This window comes from Salvelinus namaycush, unplaced genomic scaffold (genome assembly GCF_016432855.1).
Source record: "Salvelinus namaycush isolate Seneca unplaced genomic scaffold, SaNama_1.0 Scaffold887, whole genome shotgun sequence".
NCBI classification, from domain to species: domain Eukaryota; kingdom Metazoa; phylum Chordata; class Actinopteri; order Salmoniformes; family Salmonidae; genus Salvelinus; species Salvelinus namaycush.
In genome coordinates this window covers 57501-80000 of record NW_024061627.1, presented here as the reverse complement: position 1 = coordinate 80000, position 22500 = coordinate 57501, and the positions used below count along the sequence as shown (strand labels likewise).

Here is a 22500-nt window from a genome sequence, read left to right as displayed (position 1 = left end):
TCTGCTCCTCTACCACCCCCTCTCCGCTCCTCTACCACCCCCTCTCCGCTCCTCTACCACCCCCTCTCCGCTCCTCTACCACCCCCTCTCCGCTCCTCTACCACCCCCTCTCCGCTCCTCTACCACCCCCTCTCCGCTCCTCTACCACCCACCCCCTCTCCGCTCCTCTACCACCCCACCCCCTCTCCGCTCCTCTACCACCCCACCCCCTCTCCGCTCCTCTACCACCCACCCCCTCTCCGCTCCTCTACCACCCCACCCCCTCTCCGCTCCTCTACCACCCCACCCCCTCTCCGCTCCTCTACCACCCCCACCCCCTCTCCGCTCCTCTACCACCCCACCCCCTCTCCGCTCCTCTACCACCCCACCCCCTCTCCGCTCCTCTACCAACCCACCCCCTTTCCGCTCCTCTACCACCCCACCCCCTCTCCGCTCCTCTACCAACCCACCCCCTCTCCGCTCCTCTACCACCCCACCCCCTCTCCGCTCCTCTACCACCCCACCCCCTCTCCCGCTCCTCTACCACCCCCTCTGCTCCTCTACAGTTTGTGGTCCCCAGAACAGAAAAGGTTGGGAACGACTGTTCTGTGATCTAATTAGCTGTGGGTTTTTAAGGGTGTAGTGTGATCTAATTAGCTGTTAAGTCACTCAAACCAAAGTAAATGTCACCATCAAAAGACATTAATTTGCTAGCTTTGTTTGAAAAATATATTTCAATTTAAATGCTAGCTTGGTGTGTGTTAGTGATTGTGTCCCCCCCCCGACCACTCTCTTACCCAGCAGGTGACTAGCTTGGTGTGTATCAGTGATTGTGTCCCCCCCCCCGCCCTGACCACTCTCTTACCCAGCAGGTGAGTCCAGATGTTGCCCGTCTCAGTGTGGATCCTGAAGATGCTCTTGAAGCAGGCCCTGAAGGAGGGCATGGGCGGCCGGTGCCCGTGGCGGAGATACTCGTTATCCTTCAGCCACTCAGGCAGCACGTCATGAGGGATGACCCGCCACCGGCCTTCCCACACCTTGGAAGACACAGGGAGAGACGCGGAAAAGCACTTCATTAGGTTTTCCTCCGAAACGGGATTGAACTTGAGTTACGAATATAATTAAACAAGTGAGGGGGAAAAGGAGTGTTCTCTTTCGTGTATCTCTCATATTTCCATTTGATGTTCAGGGTGAATTGACATGTCCAGTGGAGACGCAGGCTGGGACAGAGCAGGCTGGGACAGAGCAGGCTGGGACAGAGCAGGCTGGGACAGAGCAGGCTGGGACAGAGCAGGCTGGGACAGAGCAGGCTGGGACAGAGCAGGCTGGGACAGAGCAGGCTGGGACAGAGCAGGCTGGGACAGAGCAGGCTGGGACAGAGCATCCAACAGATGCAGACACGCTGCGTACAGTGGAGATATTTAACCTGCGGTGTGGTTCTCCAGTGTCATTACAGATGGGCTGGTTCTCTGGAGCCTCTATCAGTTTCACTCAGAGACCCAAACTCTCTGGGTCCTTGGCTTTAACTGACTACAGTCATTACAACAGGGAGTAGGATCACTGAGGCAGTTCAACAACACACACACACACACACACCACACAGGGGCACGCACACACAGACAGAAAGACACAAACATTGATGGACGCACACACACACACAGACACACACCAGACAGACACACATGGATGGACACACAACGGACAGACACACGAGCAGGTGAAATGTAAGTGTACGCACACACAAAATGTAAGCGTGTGCAGAGCCGTGGTCAGGTAACACTCCAGGCAATAAGAACATGTAGGCCTCCCCACCGGAGACCAGGGTTCACTCCCCGTCTCCCCCCGTCGCCTCCTCTCTGTATCCCCATCCGTTTCTATGCCGTCTCAATACAAGCATCAATAAATACTATGGAAAAAACGCAAGCTTGCAGCTAGGAGGCACTAGGAACAGAGGGGCCGCTGTCAGGACAGGCACTAGGAGCAGAGGGGCCGCTGTCAGGACAGGCACTAGGAGCAGAGGGGCCGCTGTCAGGACAGGCACTAGGAGCAGAGGGGCCGCTGTCAGGACAGGCACTAGGAGCAGAGGGGCCGCTGTCAGGACAGGCACTAGGAGCAGAGGGGCCGCTGTCAGGACAGGCACTAGGAACAGAGGAGCCGCTGTCAGGACAGGCACTAGGAGCAGAGGGGCCGCTGTCAGGACAGGCACTAGGAGCAGAGGAGCCGCTGTCAGGACAGGCACTAGGAACAGAGGAGCCGCTGTCAGGACAGGCACTAGGAGCAGAGCGGCCGCTGTCAGGACAGGCACTAGGAACAGAGGAGCCGCTGTCAGGACAGGCACTAGGAACAGAGGAGCCGCTGTCAGGACAGGCACTAGGAGCAGAGCGGCCGCTGTCAGGACAGGCACTAGGAACAGAGCAGCCACGTCTAAATGTTTTGCTTACGGCGGCTACGGAGAAGGAGAGGGCTCAGTCCTTGTTAGGGGGCCGTGACAGTGGCACTGTATTATCCTCAAAGCAGGCAAAGAAGGTGTTTAGTTTGGAAGCGTGACGGTGTCCGTGACGCGGAATTTCGCTTGTTTGATTGCCTTGCGGAGGGAATAGCTACACTGTTTATATTCAGCCATATTCCCAGACCTTTATCCAAGGTTAAATGTGGTGATTCGTGCTTTCAGTGTTGCGCGAATGCTGCCATCCATCCACGGTTTCTGGTTAGGGTATGTTTTAATAGTCACAGTGGGCACAACATCTCCAATGCACTTCTTTATAAACTCAAGCGTGGCTTCCGATTGGTCAGACCAGCGTTGAATGGTTCTCATCACTGGTACATCCTATTTGAGTTTCTGGCTATAAGATGGTAGGAGCAAGATGGCGTCGTGGCCGGATTTGCCGAAGGGAGGGCGGTAGAGGGCTTTGTATGCATCGCGGAAGTTAGAGTAGCAGTGATCAAATGCATTTCCCATGCGCATAGTGCAATCAATATGCTGATAGACTTTAGGTAGCCATGTTCTCAAATGTGCTTTGTTAAAACCCCCAGCTACAATGAATGCAGCCTCAGGTTATGTGGTTTCCAGTTTACATAGAGTCCAGTGAAGTTCCTTTAGGGCCATCTTGGTGTCTGCTTGATGGGGAATGTACACAGCTGTGACTATAACTGACGAGAATTCTCTTGGTAGGTAAAATGGCCGGCATTTGATTGTAAGGAATTCTAGATTGGGTGAGCAGAAGAACTTGAGTTCCTGTATGTTGTTATGATTAGACCATGAGTCATACACCCCCGCCCTTCCTCTACCCAGAGGTGTTTATCTCTGTCGGCGCGATGCATGAAGCCCAGTGGTTGAACCGACTCCAACATCATATCCTGAGAGAGCCATGTTTCCGTGAAACAGAGAATCTTACAATCTCTGATGTCTCTCTGGAAGGCAACCCTTGCTCAAATTTCGTCTACCTTGTTGTCAAGAGACTGGACATTGGCGAGTAGTATACCTGGGAGCGTTGAGCGATGTGCCCGTCTACCGAGCGGGACCAGAAGACCGCTCCGTCTGCCCCTTCAGCGGCGCTGTTGTTTTGGGTCGGCTACTGGGATTAGATACATTGTCCTAGGAACAGAGTAGCCGCTGTCAGGGAAGGCACTAGGAACAGAGTAGCCGCTGTCAGGGCAGGCACTAGGAACAGAGTAGCCGCTGTCAGGGCAGGCACTAGGAACAGAGTAGCCGCTGTCAGGGCAGGCACTAGGAACAGAGTAGCCGCTGTCAGGGCAGGCACTAGGAACAGAGTAGCCGCTGTCAGGGCAGGCACTAGGAACAGAGTAGCCGCTGTCAGGACAGACACTAGGAACAGAGTAGCCGCTGTCAGGACAGGCACTAGGAACAGAGTAGCCGCTGTCAGGGCAGGCACTAGGAACAGAGTAGCCGCTGTCAGGGCAGGCACTAGGAACAGAGTAGCCGCTGTCAGGGCAGGCACTAGGAACAGAGTAGCCGCTGTCAGGGCAGGCACTAGGAACAGAGTAGCCGCTGTCAGGGCAGGCACTAGGAACAGAGTAGCCGCTGTCAGGGCAGGCACTAGGAACAGAGTAGCCGCTGTCAGGGCAGGCACTAGGAACAGAGTAGCCGCTGTCAGGGCAGGCACTAGGAACAGAGTAGCCGCTGTCAGGACAGACACTAGGAACAGAGTAGCCGCTGTCAGGGCAGGCACTAGGAACAGAGTAGCCGCTGTCAGGGCAGGCACTAGGAACAGAGTAGCCGCTGTCAGGGCAGGCACTAGGAACAGAGTAGCCGCTGTCAGGGCAGGCACTAGGAACAGAGTAGCCGCTGTCAGGGCAGGCACTAGGAACAGAGTAGCCGCTGTCAGGACAGACACTAGGAACAGAGTAGCCGCTGTCAGGGCTGGAAACTAGGAACAGAGTAGCCGCTGTCAGGACAGACACTGGGAACAGAGTAGCCGCTGTCAGGGCAGGCACTAGGAACAGAGTAGCCGCTGTCAGGGCAGGAAACTAGGAACAGAGTAGCCGCTGTCAGGACAGGCACTGGGAACAGAGTAGCCGCTGTCAGGACAGGCACTAGGAACAGAGTAGCCGCTGTCAGGGCAGGCACTAGGAACAGAGTAGTCGCTGTCAGGACAGGCACTAGGAACAGAGTAGCCGCTGTCAGGGCAGGAAACTGGGAACAGAGTAGCCGCTGTCAGGGCAGGCACTGGGAACAGAGTAGCCGCTGTCAGGGCAGGCACTGGGAACAGAGTAGCCGCTGTCAGGGCAGGCACTGGGAACAGAGTAGCCGCTGTCAGGGCAGGCACTGGGAACAGAGTAGCCGCTGTCAGGGCAGGCACTAGGAACAGAGTAGCCGCTGTCAGGGCAGTGGTGGGTTACACCAGGGTTGGACCATGGTTCAAAATAAACATAACATCTCATTCTACCCATCTACCCAGGCCTCCTCCTGTATTAGACTACTGTTCCATAGACCTCCCTATGTAATATCTGTGTTAGACTACTGTTCCACAGGCCTCCCTAACACAGATATTTACATACACTTAGGTTGGAGTCATTAACTCATTTCTCAACCACTCCACAAATTTCTTGTTAACAAACTATAGTTTTGGCAAGTCGGTTAGGACATCTACTTTGCATGACACAAGTCATTTTTTCAACAATTGTTTACAGACAGATTATTTCACTTATAATTCACTGTATCACAATTCCAGTGGGTCAGAAGTTTACATACACTAAGTTGACTGTGCCTTTAAACAGCTTGGAAAATTCCAGAAAATGATGTCATGGCTTTAGAAGCTTCTGATAGGCTAATTGGAGGTGTACCTGTGGATGTATTTCAAGGCCTACCTTCAAACTCATTGCCTCTTTGCTTGACATCATGGGAAAATCAGAAGAAATCAGCCAAGACCTCAGAAAAAAAATTGTAGACCTCCACAAGTCTGGTTCATCCTTGGGAGCAATTTCCAAATGCCTGAAGGTACCACGTTCATCTGTACAAACAATAGTACGCGAGTATAAACACCATGGGACCACGCAGCCATCATACCGCTCAGGAAGGGGTCACGTTCTGTCTCCTAGAGATGAACGTAACGAACAACAGCAAAGGACCTTGTGAAGATGCTGGAGGAAACAGGTACAAAAGTATCTATATCCACAGTAAAACGAGTCCTATATCGACATAACCTGAAAGGCCGCTCAGCAAGGAAGAAGCCACTGTGCCAAAGCCGTGGCTTCGGTTTGGAACTGGACATGGGGACAAAGATTGTACTTCTTGGAAAAATGTCCTCTGGTCTGATGAAACAAAAATAGAACTGTTTGGCCATAATGACCACTATTTTGTAAATGACATCGCCGAAGTCAAGGATCGGTAGGATAGTCAGTTTTACAAGGGTATGTTTGGCAGCATGAGTGAAGGAGGCTTTGTTGCGAAATAGGAAGCCGATTGTAGATTTAATTTAGGATTGGAGATGCTTAATGTGAGTCTGCCTACTTGGCAACCTTGTTAGTTAGTTAGGCTCACCAGCTATGTACACCTTGTAGTTATTATGGTCAGACGACGTGCCCAGAGGCCCCGACCCCCAGGGGGCTCACATTGATTTTGCTGAATCACTCAGGTATTACATGAACACAGATTACATGGCAGAATCTGTAGAACCGCAGGAAATGTGCTTTAAAACGGCTAAATGCCCCCCCCCCCCCCCCCCCACACACCCCCATCAAGAGGGATGTGAACAGTTTGGGTTGCTAGTACCTCTGATATAGGCCGTTACTGCTAATACAGACACATGCAGAAATGTGAAGCTAGTTCCATGCACGTGGCATTCTCCATTTGTCAACGCTAGAGCTAGAGGGAAGGAGAGAGGGAGGTCTGCCTATTTGGCAATGATAGAGGAGGGAGGAGGGAAGGAGGAGGGAAATGTGAGGTGTGTGTACAGTGTTAGACCTAAAGGTCTGGTGACCACTCATGTGATACCAACGTCTCTCCAGGCTAGCTAACCTGGTCAGGAACACACAGGTCCCTAATGGCACCCTATTCCCTATGTAGTCACTACTTTAGACCAGAGCCCTATATAGTGCACTACTTTAGACCAGAGCCCTATATAGTGCACTACTTTAGACCAGAGCCCTATATAGTGCACTACTTTAGACCAGAGCCTATAGGGGTGGGCACTACTTTAGACCAGAGCCCTATATAGTGCACTACTTTAGGCCAGAGCCCTATATAGTGCACTACTTTAGACCAGAGCCTATAGGGGTGGGCACTACTTTAGACCAGAGCCCTATATAGTGCACTACTTTAAGACCAGAGCCCTATATAGTGCACTACTTTAGACCAGAGCCCTATATAGTGCACTACTTTAGACCAGAGCCCTAATATAGTGCACTACTTTAGACCAGAGCCCTATATAGTGCACTACTTTAGACCAGAGCCCTATATAGTGCACTACTTTAGACCAGAGCCCTATATAGTGCACTACTTTAGACCAGAGCCCTATATAGTGCACTACTTTAGACCAGAGCCCTATATAGTGCACTACTTTAGACCAGAGCCCTATATAGTGCACTACTTTAGACCAGAGCCCTATATAGTGCACTACTTTAGACCAGAGCCCTATATAGTGCACTACTTTAGACCAGAGCCTATAGGGGTGGGCACTACTTTAGACCAGAGCCCTATATAGTGCACTACTTTAGACCAGAGCCCTATATAGTGCACTACTTTAGACCAGAGCCTATAGGGGTGGGCACTACTTTAGACAGAGCCCTATATAGTGCACTACTTTAGACCAGAGCCTATAGGGGTGGGCACTACTTTAGACCAGAGCCTATAGGGGTGGGCACTACTTTAGACCAGAGCCCTATATAGTGCACTACTTTAGACCAGAGCCCTAATATAGTGCACTACTTTAGACCAGAGCCCTAATATAGTGCACTACTTTAGACCAGAGCCCTAATATAGTGCACTACTTTAGACCAGAGCCCTAATATAGTGCACTACTTTAGACCAGAGCCCTAATATAGTGCACTACTTTAGACCAGAGCCCTAATATAGTGCACTACTTTAGACCAGAGCCCTATATAGTGCACTACTTTAGACCAGAGCCCTATATAGTGCACTACTTTAGACCAGAGCCCTATATAGTGCACTACTTTAGACCAGAGCCCTATATAGTGCACTACTTTAGACCAGAGCCCTATATAGTGCACTACTTTAGACCAGAGCCCTATATAGTGCACTACTTTAGACCAGAGCCCTATATAGTGCACTACTTTAGACCAGAGCCCTATATAGTGCACTACTTTAGACCAGAGCCCTATATAGTGCACTACTTTAGACCAGAGCCCTATATAGTGCACTACTTTAGACCAGAGCCCTATATAGTGCACTACTTTAGACCAGAGCCCTATATAGTGCACTACTTTAGACCAGAGCCTACTTTAGACCAGAGCCCTATATAGTGCACTACTTTAGACCAGAGCCCTATATAGTGCACTACTTTAGACCAGAGCCCTATATAGTGCACTACTTTAGACCAGAGCCCTATATAGTGCACTACTTTAGACCAGAGCCCTATATAGTGCACTACTTTAGACCAGAGCCCTATATAGTGCACTACTTTAGACCAGAGCCCTATATAGTGCACTACTTTAGACCAGAGCCCTATATAGTGCACTACTTTAGACCAGAGCCCTATATAGTGCACTACTTTAGACCAGAGCCCTATATAGTGCACTACTTTAGACCAGAGCCCTATATAGTGCACTACTTTAGACCAGAGCCCTATATAGTGCACTACTTTAGACCAGAGCCCTATATAGTGCACTACTTTAGACCAGAGCCCTATATAGTGCACTACTTTAGACCAGAGCCCTATATAGTGCACTACTTTAGACCAGAGCCCTATATAGTGCACTACTTTAGACCAGAGCCCTATATAGTGCACTACTTTAGACCAGAGCCCTATATAGTGCACTACTTTAGACCAGAGCCCTATAGGCACTAGAAGCCCTATATAGTGCACTACTTTAGACCAGAGCCCTATATAGTGCACTACTTTAGACCAGAGCCCTATATAGTGCACTACTTTAGACCAGAGCCCTATATAGTGCACTACTTTAGACCAGAGCCTATATAGTGCACTACTTTAGACCAGAGCCTATATAGTGCACTACTTTAGACCAGAGCCTATGTAGTGCACTACTTTAGACCAGGGCCTATAGGGGTGGGCACAGGAGAGCGAGAAACAGTTGTTGTTGTTGACTAATTCTGAGTCATCAAGTGATTTATTTCTGTAATTGAAAGCCTGCTGTTTGACATTTCAGCACAAGTTAGATGTCTGTTCCCATCAACTGCAGAATTCTGAGCAGCGTAGGTTAATTTCTAGTTGGCCCCCGTTCCAGAGGTTAGGCATCACAGAGTACATATTGCAGGGCTGTGTTCAGTAGGGCACACACACAGCAAAACATTTAGCAACAGATACATTCGTTCTATTGGATAAGTTAATGTATAGAACCTCCCTGTTTCAAAACGTTTTTTTCTCCCTACTGAACATGACAATCATGCCACATAACCCACTGGGCCGACAGAGAGAGATGAACAAACCTCCGTGTGATAATGACAGAATAAACTGGTCTAAATGTCACCCTCATCAAAAGTGGTGCACTTTACAGGGAAAAGGCTGCCATTTCAAATCAAATCTAATGTTATTTATCACATGCGCCGAATACAACAGGTGTAGGTAGACCTTACAGTGATATGCTTACTAACAAGCCCTTAAACAATTCAGTTTAAAAAATAACAACAAAAATAAAGAATAAGAAATAAAAGTAACAAGTACTTTTACCGGGGTACCGGTACAGAGTCAATGTGCGGGGGGTACCGGTACAGAGTCAATGTGCGGGGGGTACCGGTACAGAGTCAATGTGCGGGGGGTACCGGTACAGAGTCAATGTGCGGGGGGTACCGGTACAGAGTCAATGTGCAGGGGGTACCGGCACAGAGTCAATGTGCGGGGGGTACCGGTACAGAGTCAATGTGCGGGGGGCACCGGCACAGAGTCAATGTGCGGGGGGCACCGGCACAGAGTCAATGTGCGGGGGGCACCGGTACAGAGTCAATGTGCGGGGGGAACCGGCACAGAGTCAATGTGCGGGGGGAACCGGCACAGAGTCAATGTGCGGGGGGAACCGGCACAGAGTCAATGTGCGGGGGGAACCGGCACAGAGTCAATGTGCGGGGGGAACCGGCACAGAGTCAATGTGCGGGGGGAACCGGCACAGAGTCAATGTGCGGGGGGAACCGGCACAGAGTCAATGTGCGGGGGGTACCGGCACAGAGTCAATGTGCGGGGGGTACCGGTACAGAGTCAATGTGCAGGGGGTACCGGTACAGAGTCAATGTGCAGGGGGTACCGGTACAGAGTCAATGTGCAGGGGGTACCGGTACAGAGTCAATGTGCAGGGGGTACCGGTACAGAGTCAATGTGCAGGGGAACCGGTACAGAGTCAATGTGAGGGGAACCGGTTAGTCCACATACTTTTGGTCATGTAGTGTATGTCCAAGGTGAGACTTCGGGGGACCAGTGTGTGTGTGTGTGTGTGTGTGTGTGTGTGTGTGTGTGTGTGTGACTGACCTTGTGAACAAACTCCTCCATCTTCTCCATGGCGTGGTGGGCCTGTAGTAGAGGTGTCATGCCCATGAAGCCCTCGTCTGAAGTCTTGAAGTCCTCCTCCCCTGCAGAGGTAGAGTCCATCTCTCCATCTCTCTCCCCCTCCTCTCTATCAGTCACTTTCTGCAACTCCAGCGCATTGGGTCTCTGAGAACACAAGAACAGAACACCCAGTCAGAACAATAGAACAATAGACCCCCCAGTCAGAACAATAGACCCCCCAGTCAGAACAATAGACCCCCCAGTCAGAACAACAGAGCCCCCCAGTCAGAACAACAGAGCCCCCCAGTCAGAACAATAGACCCCTCAGATCGTTGTTCCACAGACGAGGTTACGCAGAACACACACACAGGACTCAGGTTAGAGCCCATTGCCCTACATCACAAACTGAATATCAGGCCATTGTGTGACACACACACACACACCACAAAAGGCTAATTAATAAACCATTGATTGGTGTGACCTGGCTCATGGCAATTTCTAGCTGCTTTGAGTTTTCCAACCCCAGACCTGCTTTGTATGATTTTAAGCCCCTCTCCCCATCCCAACAGTGACCCAATAGCACCATATGGGCCCTGGTCAAAAACAGTGGAATAGGGTACCATTTGGAAGGAGCCCAGTGTGGTTCACTCCCCAATCAACAACCATGTGTGTGTGTGTGTGTACTCCCTACTACACAGGCAGAAAGCCATTACAATAATCAGTGAGGTGGTGGGGGGGATTAATCTGCCAGAGACAGAATGGGGACCAGTCATTCATCATCACACACATCGGCCCCTTCAATTTACTCACACACCATGCAGGCCTGCTTGACACACACACACACACACACACACACACACACACACACACACACACACACACACGTAGGTGGCCTGTACAATGACAGTCTTCCCTGCCGCCTTCAGGCTTGACCTGTTATCTAGCCAGGCCTTCTTCCCTGCCGCCATCAGGCTTGACCTGTTATCTAGCCAGGCCTTCTTCCCTGCAGCCATCAGGCTTGACCTGTTATCTAGCCAGGCCTTCTTCCCTGCAGCCATCAGGCTTGACCTGTTATCTAGCCAGGCCTTCTTCCCTGCCGCCATCAGGCTTGACCTGTTATCTAGCCAGGCCTTCTTCCCTGCCGCCATCAGGCTTGACCTGTTATCTAGCCAGGCCTTCTTCCCTGCAGCCATCAGGCTTGACCTGTTATCTAGCCAGGCCTTCTTCCCTGCAGCCATCAGGCTTGACCTGTTATCTAGCCAGGCCTTCTTCCCTGCAGCCATCAGGCTTGACCTGTTATCTAGCCAGGCCTTCTTCCCTGCCGCCATCAGGCTTGACCTGTTATCTAGCCAGGCCTTCTTCCCTGCAGCCATCAGGCTTGACCTGTTATCTAGCCAGGCCTTCTTCCCTGCCGCCATCAGGCTTGACCTGTTATCTAGCCAGGCCTTCTTCCCTGCAGCCATCAGGCTTGACCTGTTATCTAGCCAGGCCTTCTTCCCTGCAGCCATCAGGCTTGACCTGTTATCTAGCCAGGCCTTCTTCCCTGCAGCCATCAGGCTTGACCTGTTATCTAGCCAGGCCTTCTTCCCTGCAGCCATCAGGCTTGAATTAATAACAATACCAGGAGCTGGCATTCTGACACACACAGTGACTGTAGGGGAAGGTCTGAATCAATAACAATACCAGGAGCTGGCATTCTGACACACACAGTGACTGTAGGGGAAGGTCTGAATCAATAACAATACCAGGAGCTGGCATTCTGACACACACAGTGACTGTAGGGGAAGGTCTGAATCAATAACAATACCAGGAGCTGGCATTCTGACACACACAGTGACTGTAGGGGAAGGTCTGAATTAATAGTAAGCAGGTTGCAGCAGAAGTGGGACAACATGAAAACCCTGTCCTGATGGTGAACAAGAGTCCCCCACACATACATACTGTATATTCATATTCAATAGGGGTCTATCCCATGGTACTGCTCAACACTCAAAGCACGGACAACATCATTTGAAAATAAAAAAATAAAAAAACTATATATATATAAAAAGGAAAGATGAAGCAAGAAACAAGGGAAACTCACTAGTAGACTCAGAGAGAGTGTACGACAATTTCAGGTGACAGAAAAAAAAGGTTAGGCCAAGTGATAAAACCAGAGAGAGGGAAAGAGAGAGGTAAGAAGGTGAGAAATATTCAGAGCGAGAATGAGAACAGATTCAATGGGAAAGTGTTACTGAGCCAAGGTGCAAGTAAGGGAGGATGAGAGAGAGAGGAGAGCAGGACACATACAGAACTAGAATACACCACTATAAATGTAGTCACACACACACACACTACTCCAGTATAGATTTAGTTAGACTACAGCTGAACCTCCCCACGGCTTTCTGTCAACGTTCATTCTATTTTCACATCACAACATTCATAGTCACTAAAAATAGAAGTTGTAGCCATTCACCATCTACACTCTTCACACACAACTGAAGATTCCAGAGGGTTGATGCAGGGTGCCAAGTCATCTGAAAACAGGAGCATAGAGATGAACAGTGACGCTCAAACTACACTTACTAGCTTTATGTAGACAGAGAGAGCGAGATGAACAGTGGCACCAGGCTACTAAAATAAATAGATAGATAGATAGAGAGAGAGCAGTAGAACCAGGCTACTATATGTAGACAGAGAGAGAGCAGTAGAACCAGGCTACTATATGTGGACAGAGAGAGATGAACAGTAGCACCAGGCTACTATATGTGGACAGAGAGAGAGAGAGATGAACAGTAGAACCAGGCTACTATATGTAGACAGAGAGAGAGAGATGAACAGTGGCACCAGGCTACTATATGTGGACAGAGAGAGAGAGAGAGAGATGAACAGTAGAACCAGGCTACTATATGTAGACAGAGAGAAAGAGATGAACAGTGGCACCAGGCTACTATATGTAGACAGAGAGAGATATGAACAGTAGCACCAGGCTACTATATGTGGACAGAGAGAGATGAACAGTGGCACCAGGCTACTATATGTGGACAGAGAGAGATGAACAGTAGCACCAGGCTACTATATGTGGACAGAGAGAGATGAACAGTGGCACCAGGCTACTATATGTAGACAGAGAGAGATGAACAGTAGCACCAGGCTACTATATGTAGAGAGAGAGAGAGAGAGAGAGATGAACAGTAGCACCAGGCTACTATATGTAGACAGAGAGAGAGATGAACAGTAGCACCAGGCTACTATATGTAGACAGAGAGAGAGAGATGAACAGTGGCACCAGGCTACTATATGTGGACAGAGAGAGATGAACAGTAGCACCAGGCTACTATATGTAGACAGAGAGAGATATGAACAGTGGCACCAGGCTACTATATGTAGACAGAGAGAGATAAACAGTGGCACCAGGCTACTATATGTAGACAGAGAGAGATATGAACAGTAGCACCAGGCTACTAAATTATGCATACCAGATCTTTATATACCATTTATTCATGGCGCAACAGAGGGGTGCTAGGCTAGCTAGCAGTGTTCAGATGAGACGCTAGCCGTATCTATAATACATGACTAACCCATTTCCCATGCCCACCAAGCCCAGCCAGACTTCCTGAGCATTCCAACAACATGGCCTGGCCAGTGTGTGTGTGTGTGTGTTTTGCAGGCGGTGCAATATCACACACTGTTAAGTCTCCAGCTATCCCATAGACTGGAGCCTCCTCATTACACACTAGAGCAGTATGGTGTATATGCATAGCAGAAGGCCGTCTGAACGCACGTGTTAATGAGTGTGTGTGTGTGTGTGTGTGTGTGTGTGTGTGTGTGTGTGCTGTATTATACATGTCATGTCTGCCACCAGAGTGATACATTACAGTAAAGGAACAACTCTGAATTATAGAGAGTCAGTAATATAGGGAGTTACCTCCACCAATGAATTATTTATAACCGTCATCTCAGTGTCTCAGTGTCTCTGTGTGTGTGTGTGTGTGTGTGTGTGTGTGTGTGTGTGTGTGTGTGTGTGTGTGTGTGTGTGTGTGGATGTGACAGGGTGCCCTCTAACCACAGTCCACCCTCCATATTAACTCCAGTGACCGGGTGGGAGAAAATACCCCTGATGGACTGTTTAAAAACACAAAACAGCTCTGCTACGTATCCCTGGTCCACAACACACACCAGAGTGATAGCTCCGCTATGTATCCCTGGTCCACAACACACACCAGAGTGATAGCTCTGCTATGTATCCCTGGTATCCCTGGTCACAACACACACCAGAGTGATAGCTCTGCTATGTATCCCTGGTCCACAACACACACCAGAGTGATAGCTCTGCTATGTATCCCTGGTCCACAACACACACCAGAGTGATAGCTCTGCTATGTATCCCTGGTCCACAACACACACCAGAGTGATAGCTCTGCTATGTATCCCTGGTCCACAACACACACCAGAGTGATAGCTCTGCTATGTATCCCTGGTCCACAACACACACCAGAGTGATAGCTCTGCTATGTATCCCTGGTCCACAACACACACCAGAGTGATAGCTCTGCTATGTATCCCTGGTCCACAACACACACCAGAGTGATAGCTCTGCTATGTATCCCTGGTCCACAACACACACCAGAGTGATAGCTCTGCTATGTATCCCTGGTCCACAACACACACCAGAGTGATAGCTCTGCTATGTATCCCTGGTCCACAACACACACCAGAGTGATAGCTCTGCTATGTATCCCTGGTCCACAACACACACCAGAGTGATAGCTCTGCTATGTATCCCTGGTCCACAACACACACCAGAGTGATAGCTCTGCTATGTATCCCTGGTCCACAACACACACCAGAGTGATAGCTCTGCTATGTATCCCTGGTCCACAACACACACCAGAGTGATAGCTCTGCTATGTATCCCTGGTCCACAACACACACCAGAGTGATAGCTCTGCTATGTATCCCTGGTCCACAACACACACCAGAGTGATAGCTCTGCTATGTATCACTGGTCCACAACACACACCAGAGTGATAGCTCTGCTGCGTATCACTGGTCCACAACACACACCAGAGTGATAGTTCTGCTGCGTATCACTGGTCCACAACACACACCAGAGTGATAGCTGTGCTGCGTATCCCTGGTCCACAACACACACCAGAGTGATAGCTGTGCTATGTATCCCTGGTCCACAACACACACCAGAGTGATAGCTGTGCTATGTATCCCTGGTCCACAACACACACCAGAGTGATAGCTGTGCTATGTATCCCTGGTCCACAACACACACCAGAGTGATAGCTGTGCTATGTATCCCTGGTCCACAACACACACCAGAGTGATAGCTGTGCTATGTATCACTGGTCCACAACACACACCAGAGTGATAGCTGTGCTATGTATCACTGGTCCACAACACACACCAGAGTGATAGCTCCGCTATGTATCCCTGGTCCACAACACACACCAGAGTGATAGCTCCGCTATGTATCCCTGGTCCACAACACACACCAGAGTGATAGCTCCGCTATGTATCCCTGGTCCACAACACACACCAGAGTGATAGCTCCGCTATGTATCCCTGGTCCACAACACACACCAGAGTGATAGCTCCGCTATGTATCCCTGGTCCACAACACACACCAGAGTGATAGCTCCGCTATGTATCCCTGGTCCACAACACACACCAGAGTGATAGCTCCGCTATGTATCCCTGGTCCACAACACACACCAGAGTGATAGCTGTGCTATGTATCACTGGTCCACAACACACACCAGAGTGATAGCTCCGCTATGTATCACTGGTCCACAACACACACCAGAGTGATAGCTCCGCTATGTATCCCTGGTCCACAACACACACCAGAGTGATAGCTCCGCTATGTATCACTGGTCCACAACACACACCAGAGTGATAGCTCCGCTATGTATCCCTGGTCCACAACACACACCAGAGTGATAGCTCCGCTATGTATCCCTGGTCCACAACACACACCAGAGTGATAGCTCCGCTATGTATCCCTGGTCCACAACACACACCAGAGTGATAGCTCCGCTATGTATCCCTGGTCCACAACACACACCAGAGTGATAGCTCCGCTATGTATCCCTGGTCCACAACACACACCAGAGTGATAGCTCCGCTATGTATCCCTGGTCCACAACACACACCAGAGTGATAGCTCCGCTATGTATCCCTGGTCCACAACACACACCAGAGTGGTAGCTCTGCTACGTATCCCTGGTCCACAACACACACCAGAGTGATAGCTCTGCTATGTATCCCTGGTCCACAACACACACCAGAGTGATAGCTCCGCTATGTATCCCTGGTCCACAACACACACCAGAGTGATAGCTCTGCTGTGTATCCCTGGTCCACAACACACACCAGAGTGATAGCTCTGTTGTGTATCCCTGGTCCACAACACACACCAGAGTGATAGCTCTGCTATGTATCCCTGGTCCACAACACACACCAGAGTGATAGCTCCGCTATGTATCCCTGGTCCACAACACACACCAGAGTGATAGCTCCGCTATGTATCCCTGGTCCACAACACACACCAGAGTGATAGCTCCGCTATGTATCCCTGGTCCACAACACACACCAGAGTGATAGCTGTGCTATGTATCACTGGTCCACAACACACACCAGAGTGATAGCTCCGCTATGTATCACTGGTCCACAACACACACCAGAGTGATAGCTCCGCTATGTATCCCTGGTCCACAACACACACCAGAGTGATAGCTCCGCTATGTATCACTGGTCCACAACACACACCAGAGTGATAGCTCCGCTATGTATCCCTGGTCCACAACACACACCAGAGTGATAGCTCCGCTATGTATCCCTGGTCCACAACACACACCAGAGTGATAGCTCCGCTATGTATCCCTGGTCCACAACACACACCAGAGTGATAGCTCCGCTATGTATCCCTGGTCCACAACACACACCAGAGTGATAGCTCCGCTATGTATCCCTGGTCCACAACACACACCAGAGTGATAGCTCTGCTATGTATCCCTGGTCCACAACACACACCAGAGTGGTAGCTCTGCTACGTATCCCTGGTCCACAACACACACCAGAGTGATAGCTCCGCTATGTATCCCTGGTCCACAACACACACCAGAGTGATAGCTCCGCTATGTATCCCTGGTCCACAACACACACCAGAGTGATAGCTCTGCTGTGTATCCCTGGTCCACAACACACACCAGAGTGATAGCTCTGTTGTGTATCCCTGGTCCACAACACACACCAGAGTGATAGCTCTGCTATGTATCCCTGGTCCACAACACACACCAGAGTGATAGCTCCGCTATGTATCCCTGGTCCACAACACACACCAGAGTGATAGCTCTGCTATGTATCCCTGGTCCACAACACACACCAGAGTGATAGCTCCCTTTACTAGTCCAGGAACATAACCATTTGTAATACAGCCGGAGGGCTGGACAGGGAACAGGGAGGATCTGTTGGTGGTGGTGGGGGGGCACAAGGCTGAGAGGGCAATCAGTTATCTACTCAGAAAACTTGCTTGTCCACTTCCTGTGTAAATACAGGTAAGGAGTGGAGCAGAAAGCCTCTATACATAAACCAAACCGGACCTGAACCAAGCCTTCCTCAAGACTGGTTCATCACATACCTCAAACCGATACACACAGCCGCACACACTAAAAATTCCTCATGCATGCATGCGAGCACACACACACACCTTTGCTGTAAAAATCACTCACCCACACATAAGTAACCATGGGTGAACACACATATAGGCTACACCTCCACAGAAGAGATCACCCATGCATCCCTCTGCCTCACCCCAGAGCCAACACACACCAGCAGGTGGTTGTCCACCCAGCTGACTGGGTGATATTTTGGGGGCAGGTTTGTGGGTCAGTGCCAGCAACGGGCGGTTTGGGGGTCAGTGCCAGCAACGGGCGGTTTGGGGGTCAGTGCCAGCAACGGGCGGTTTGGGGGTCAGTGCCAGCAACGGGCGGTTTGGGGTCAGTGCCAGCAACGGGCGGTTTGGGGTCAGTGCCAGCAACGGGCGGTTTGGGGTCAGGCCTGAACTGACTGTGGGTGGTGGTTCAACTCTCCCATTCAAGTGTCTGCCTTGTGTCAAATGACACAAGGCAGACAATAGTACCGCCCCCCCCACCCAGACACTCTAGCACCCCTCCACCCAGACACTCTAGCACCCCTCCACCCAGACACTCTAGCACCCCCCCACCCAGACACTCTAGCACCCCCCCACCCAGACACTCTAGCACCCCCCCACCCAGACACTCTAGCACCCCCCCACCCAGACACTCTAGCACCCCTCCACCCAGACACTCTAGCACCCCTCCACCCAGACACTCTAGCACCCCTCCACCCAGACACTCTAGCACCCCCCCACCCAGACACTCTAGCACCCCCCCACCCAGACACTCTAGCACCCCTCCACCCAGACACTCTAGCACCCCTCCACCCAGACACTCTAGCACCCCCCCCACCCAGACACTCTAGCACCCCCCCACCCAGACACTCTAGCACCCCCCCACCCAGACACTCTAGCACCCCTCCACCCAGACACTCTAGCACCCCTCCACCCAGACACTCTAGCACCCCCCCACCCAGACACTCTAGCACCCCTCCACCCAGACACTCTAGCACCCCTCCACCCAGACACTCTAGCACCCCTCCACCCAGACACTCTAGCACCCCCCCACCCAGACACTCTAGCACCCCTCCACCCAGACACTCTAGCACCCCTCCACCCAGACACTCTAGCACCCCTCCACCCAGACACTCTAGCACCCCTCCACCCAGACACTCTAGCACCCCTCCACCCAGACACTCTAGCACCCCTCCACCCAGACACTCTAGCACCCCTCCACCCAGACACTCTAGCACCCCTCCACCCAGACACTCTAGCACCCCTCCACCCAGACACTCTAGCACCCCTCCACCCAGACACTCTAGCACCCCTCCACCCAGACACTCTAGCACCCCTCCACCCAGACACTCTAGCACCCCCCCACCCAGACACTCTAGCACCCCCCCACCCAGACACTCTAGCACCCCTCCACCCAGACACTCTAGCACCCCTCCACCCAGACACTCTAGCACCCCTCCACCCAGACACTCTAGCACCCCTCCACCCAGACACTCTAGCATCCCTCCACCCAGACACTCTAGCATCCCTCCACCCAGACACTCTAGCATCCCTCCACCCAGACACTCTAGCATCCCTCCACCCAGACACTCTAGCACCCCCCCACCCAGACACTCTAGCACCCCCCCACCCAGACACTCTAGCACCCCCCACCCAGACACTCTAGCACCCCTCCACCCAGACACTCTAGCACCCCTCCACCCAGACACTCTAGCACCCCCCCACCCAGACACTCTAGCATCCCTCCACCCAGACACTCTAGCACCCCCCCCACCCAGACACTCTAGCACCCCCCCCACCCAGACACTCTAGCACCCCTCCACCCAGACACTCTAGCATCCCTCCACCCAGACACTCTAGCATCCCTCCACCCAGACACTCTAGCATCCCTCCACCCAGACACTCTAGCACCCCCCCACCCAGACACTCACACATAAGAGACCTTAGTCAAAACTAGTACCCCCGTAAAGTAGGGAACTAGTTCTGCCTAGCCTCATATTAGGACCACATAGGACCAGGGTCATAAATAGTGTACACTACAGGTATGTAGGGAATAGGGCATTATTTGGGTCATTGGAGTCCAAAATAGTGCACTAGGGATTAGGGTGTCATGTGAGAGGCAGTGTGTACAGTGTGGAATGCTAACGACAGGGTGGAGTACATTACAGTTCATCACGTTCTCTTGGCTGAGGAGTGGAACACGGTTCTGTTGAGTCCCACTGAGAACCCGGTTCTGTTGAATCCCACTGAGAACCCGGTTCTGTTGAGTCCCACTGAGAACCCGGTTCTGTTGAATCCCACTGAGAACCCGGGTCTTAGACGAGCTGACATGTAAACTGAACAAAAATATCAAAACACACCGTGCAACGATCTCCAAGATGTTACTGAGTTGCACTTCATTTAAGGAAATCAGTCAATTGAAATACATTCATTAGGCCCTAATCTATGGATTTCACATGACTGGGAATACAGATATGCATCGGTTGGTCATAGTTTAAAGCAAATGTCCTCTAATTCTATACATTTTGCCATGGGGTAAAGAGAAAATGTGAAGTTTGAAAGCAAATGTCCTCTAATTCTACACATTTTGCCACGGCTTATACCTTGTTCTTATGCTATCGGAGTGACTCAAACATGAACTGAATCCATGGTGGCCCCATGCGCCTCGACATCTCTGGACATTCTCCCTGACTGTTAGTTTGGTGATTGTTAGTTCTGAAAAATGTATTACTAAAAAAATATAAAGCTCCATTATCATTTCTACATACTTTATATCTGGTTTCAGTCGTTTAAAGTTCACACTGAAAATGTTTTAATGATGTATTTATGTTTTTGCAGTGGCGATGCTAAATGCATATAGGGGAAACACTGCACACACACACAGAGAGCGAGAGAGAGTCACTTCAGGTCAAGTTGACAAGGGGCTACTCTCGGTCAATCTAAATTAAGGGAACAAGGACAAGCTGTTTGTCACATCATCCATTAAATGACTGCAGGCTCTCTTTCTATGGGTTATCAAATCATACAGTGAAGCAGATTGCTGTATGTCAGATACTGTAGACTGGTGTAATATCGCCAGCCGTAATACTGTAGACTGGTGTAATATCACCAGCCGTAATACTGTAGACTGGTGTAATATCGCCAGCCGTAATACTGTAGACTGGTGTAATACTGTAGACTGGTGTAATATCATCAGCCATAATACTGTAGACTGGTGTATTATCACCAGCCGTGATACTGTAGACTGGTGTAATACTGTAGACTGGTGTAATATCATCAGCCATAATACTGTAGACTGGTGTATTATCACCAGCCGTAACACTGTAGACTGGTGTAATATCACCAGCCGTAACACTGTAGACTGGTGTAATACTGTAGACTGGTGTAATATCACCAGCCGTGATACTGTAGACTGGTGTAATACTGTAGACTGGTGTAATATCATCAGCCATAATACTGTAGACTGGTGTATTATCACCAGCCGTAACACTGTAGACTGGTGTAATATCACCAGCCGTAACACTGTAGACTGGTGTAATACTGTAGACTGGTGTAATATCACCAGCCGTAATACTGTAGACTGGTGTAATATCGCCAGCCGTGACACTGTAGACTGGTGTAATATCGCCAGCCGTAACACTGTAGACTGGTGTAATATCGCCAGCCGTAACACTGTAGACTGGTGTAATATCGCCAGCCGTGACACTGTAGACTGGTGTAATACTGTAGACTGGTGTAATATCACCAGCCGTGATACTGTAGACTGGTGTATTATCACCAGCCGTGACACTGTAGACTGGTGTAATACTGTAGACTGGTGTAATATCGCCAGCCGTAACACTGTAGACTGGTGTAATACTGTAGACTGGTGTAATATCGCCAGCCGTGACACTGTAGACTGGTGTAATATCGCCAGCCGTGACACTGTAGACTGGTGTAATATCGCCAGCCGTGACACTGTAGACTGGTGTAATATCACCAGCCGTGACACTGTAGACTGGTGTAATATCAGCCGTAACACTGTAGACTGGTGTAATAGCAGCCGTAATACTGTAGACTGGTGTAATAGCAGCCGTAATACTGTAGACTGGTGTAATATCATCAGCATGAGGTCAGACACACACACCGACCGTCCCTCCCGAGGTCAGACACACACACCGACCGTCCCTCCCGAGGTCAGACACACACACCGACCGTCCCTCCCGAGGTCAGACACACACACCGACCGTCCCTCCCGAGGTCAGACACACACACCGACCGTCCCTCCCGAGGTCAGACACACACACCGACCGTCCCTCCCGAGGTCAGACACACACAGAGTCCCTCCCGAGGTCAGACACACACACCGTCCCTCCCGAGGTCAGACACACACACCGTCCCTCCCGAGGTCAGACACACACACAGTCCCTCCCGAGGTCAGACACACACACCGTCCCTCCCGAGGTCAGACACACAAACACCGTTCCTCCCGAGGTTAGACACACACACACACACCGTCCCTCCTGAGGTTAGACACACACACACACACACACACACACACACACACACACACCGTCCCTCCTGAGGTTAGACACACACACCGTCCCTCCCGAGGTTAGACACACACACACAGTCCCTCCCGAGGTTAGACACACACACACACACACACACACACACACACACACACACACCGTCCCTCCTGAGGTTAGACACACACACACACACCGTCCCTCCTGAGGTTAGACACACACACACCGTCCCTCC

The 22500-nt window shown here is 50.7% G+C and overlaps 1 protein-coding gene across 1 annotated transcript in view; it reads right to left on the bottom strand.

Annotated features, from left to right (window-relative positions):
- LOC120043284 (adiponectin receptor protein 2-like) overlaps nucleotides 1-22500 on the bottom strand; it is a 69243-nt gene that overhangs the window by 10707 nt on the left and 36036 nt on the right. The window contains exons 3-4 of the mRNA XM_038987907.1: nucleotides 10095-10277; nucleotides 845-1016 (exon numbers count right to left, since the gene is read on the bottom strand). Coding sequence (XP_038843835.1) covers nucleotides 845-1016; nucleotides 10095-10277 — 355 coding nt within the window. The remainder of the gene's footprint in view (nucleotides 1-844; nucleotides 1017-10094; nucleotides 10278-22500) is intronic.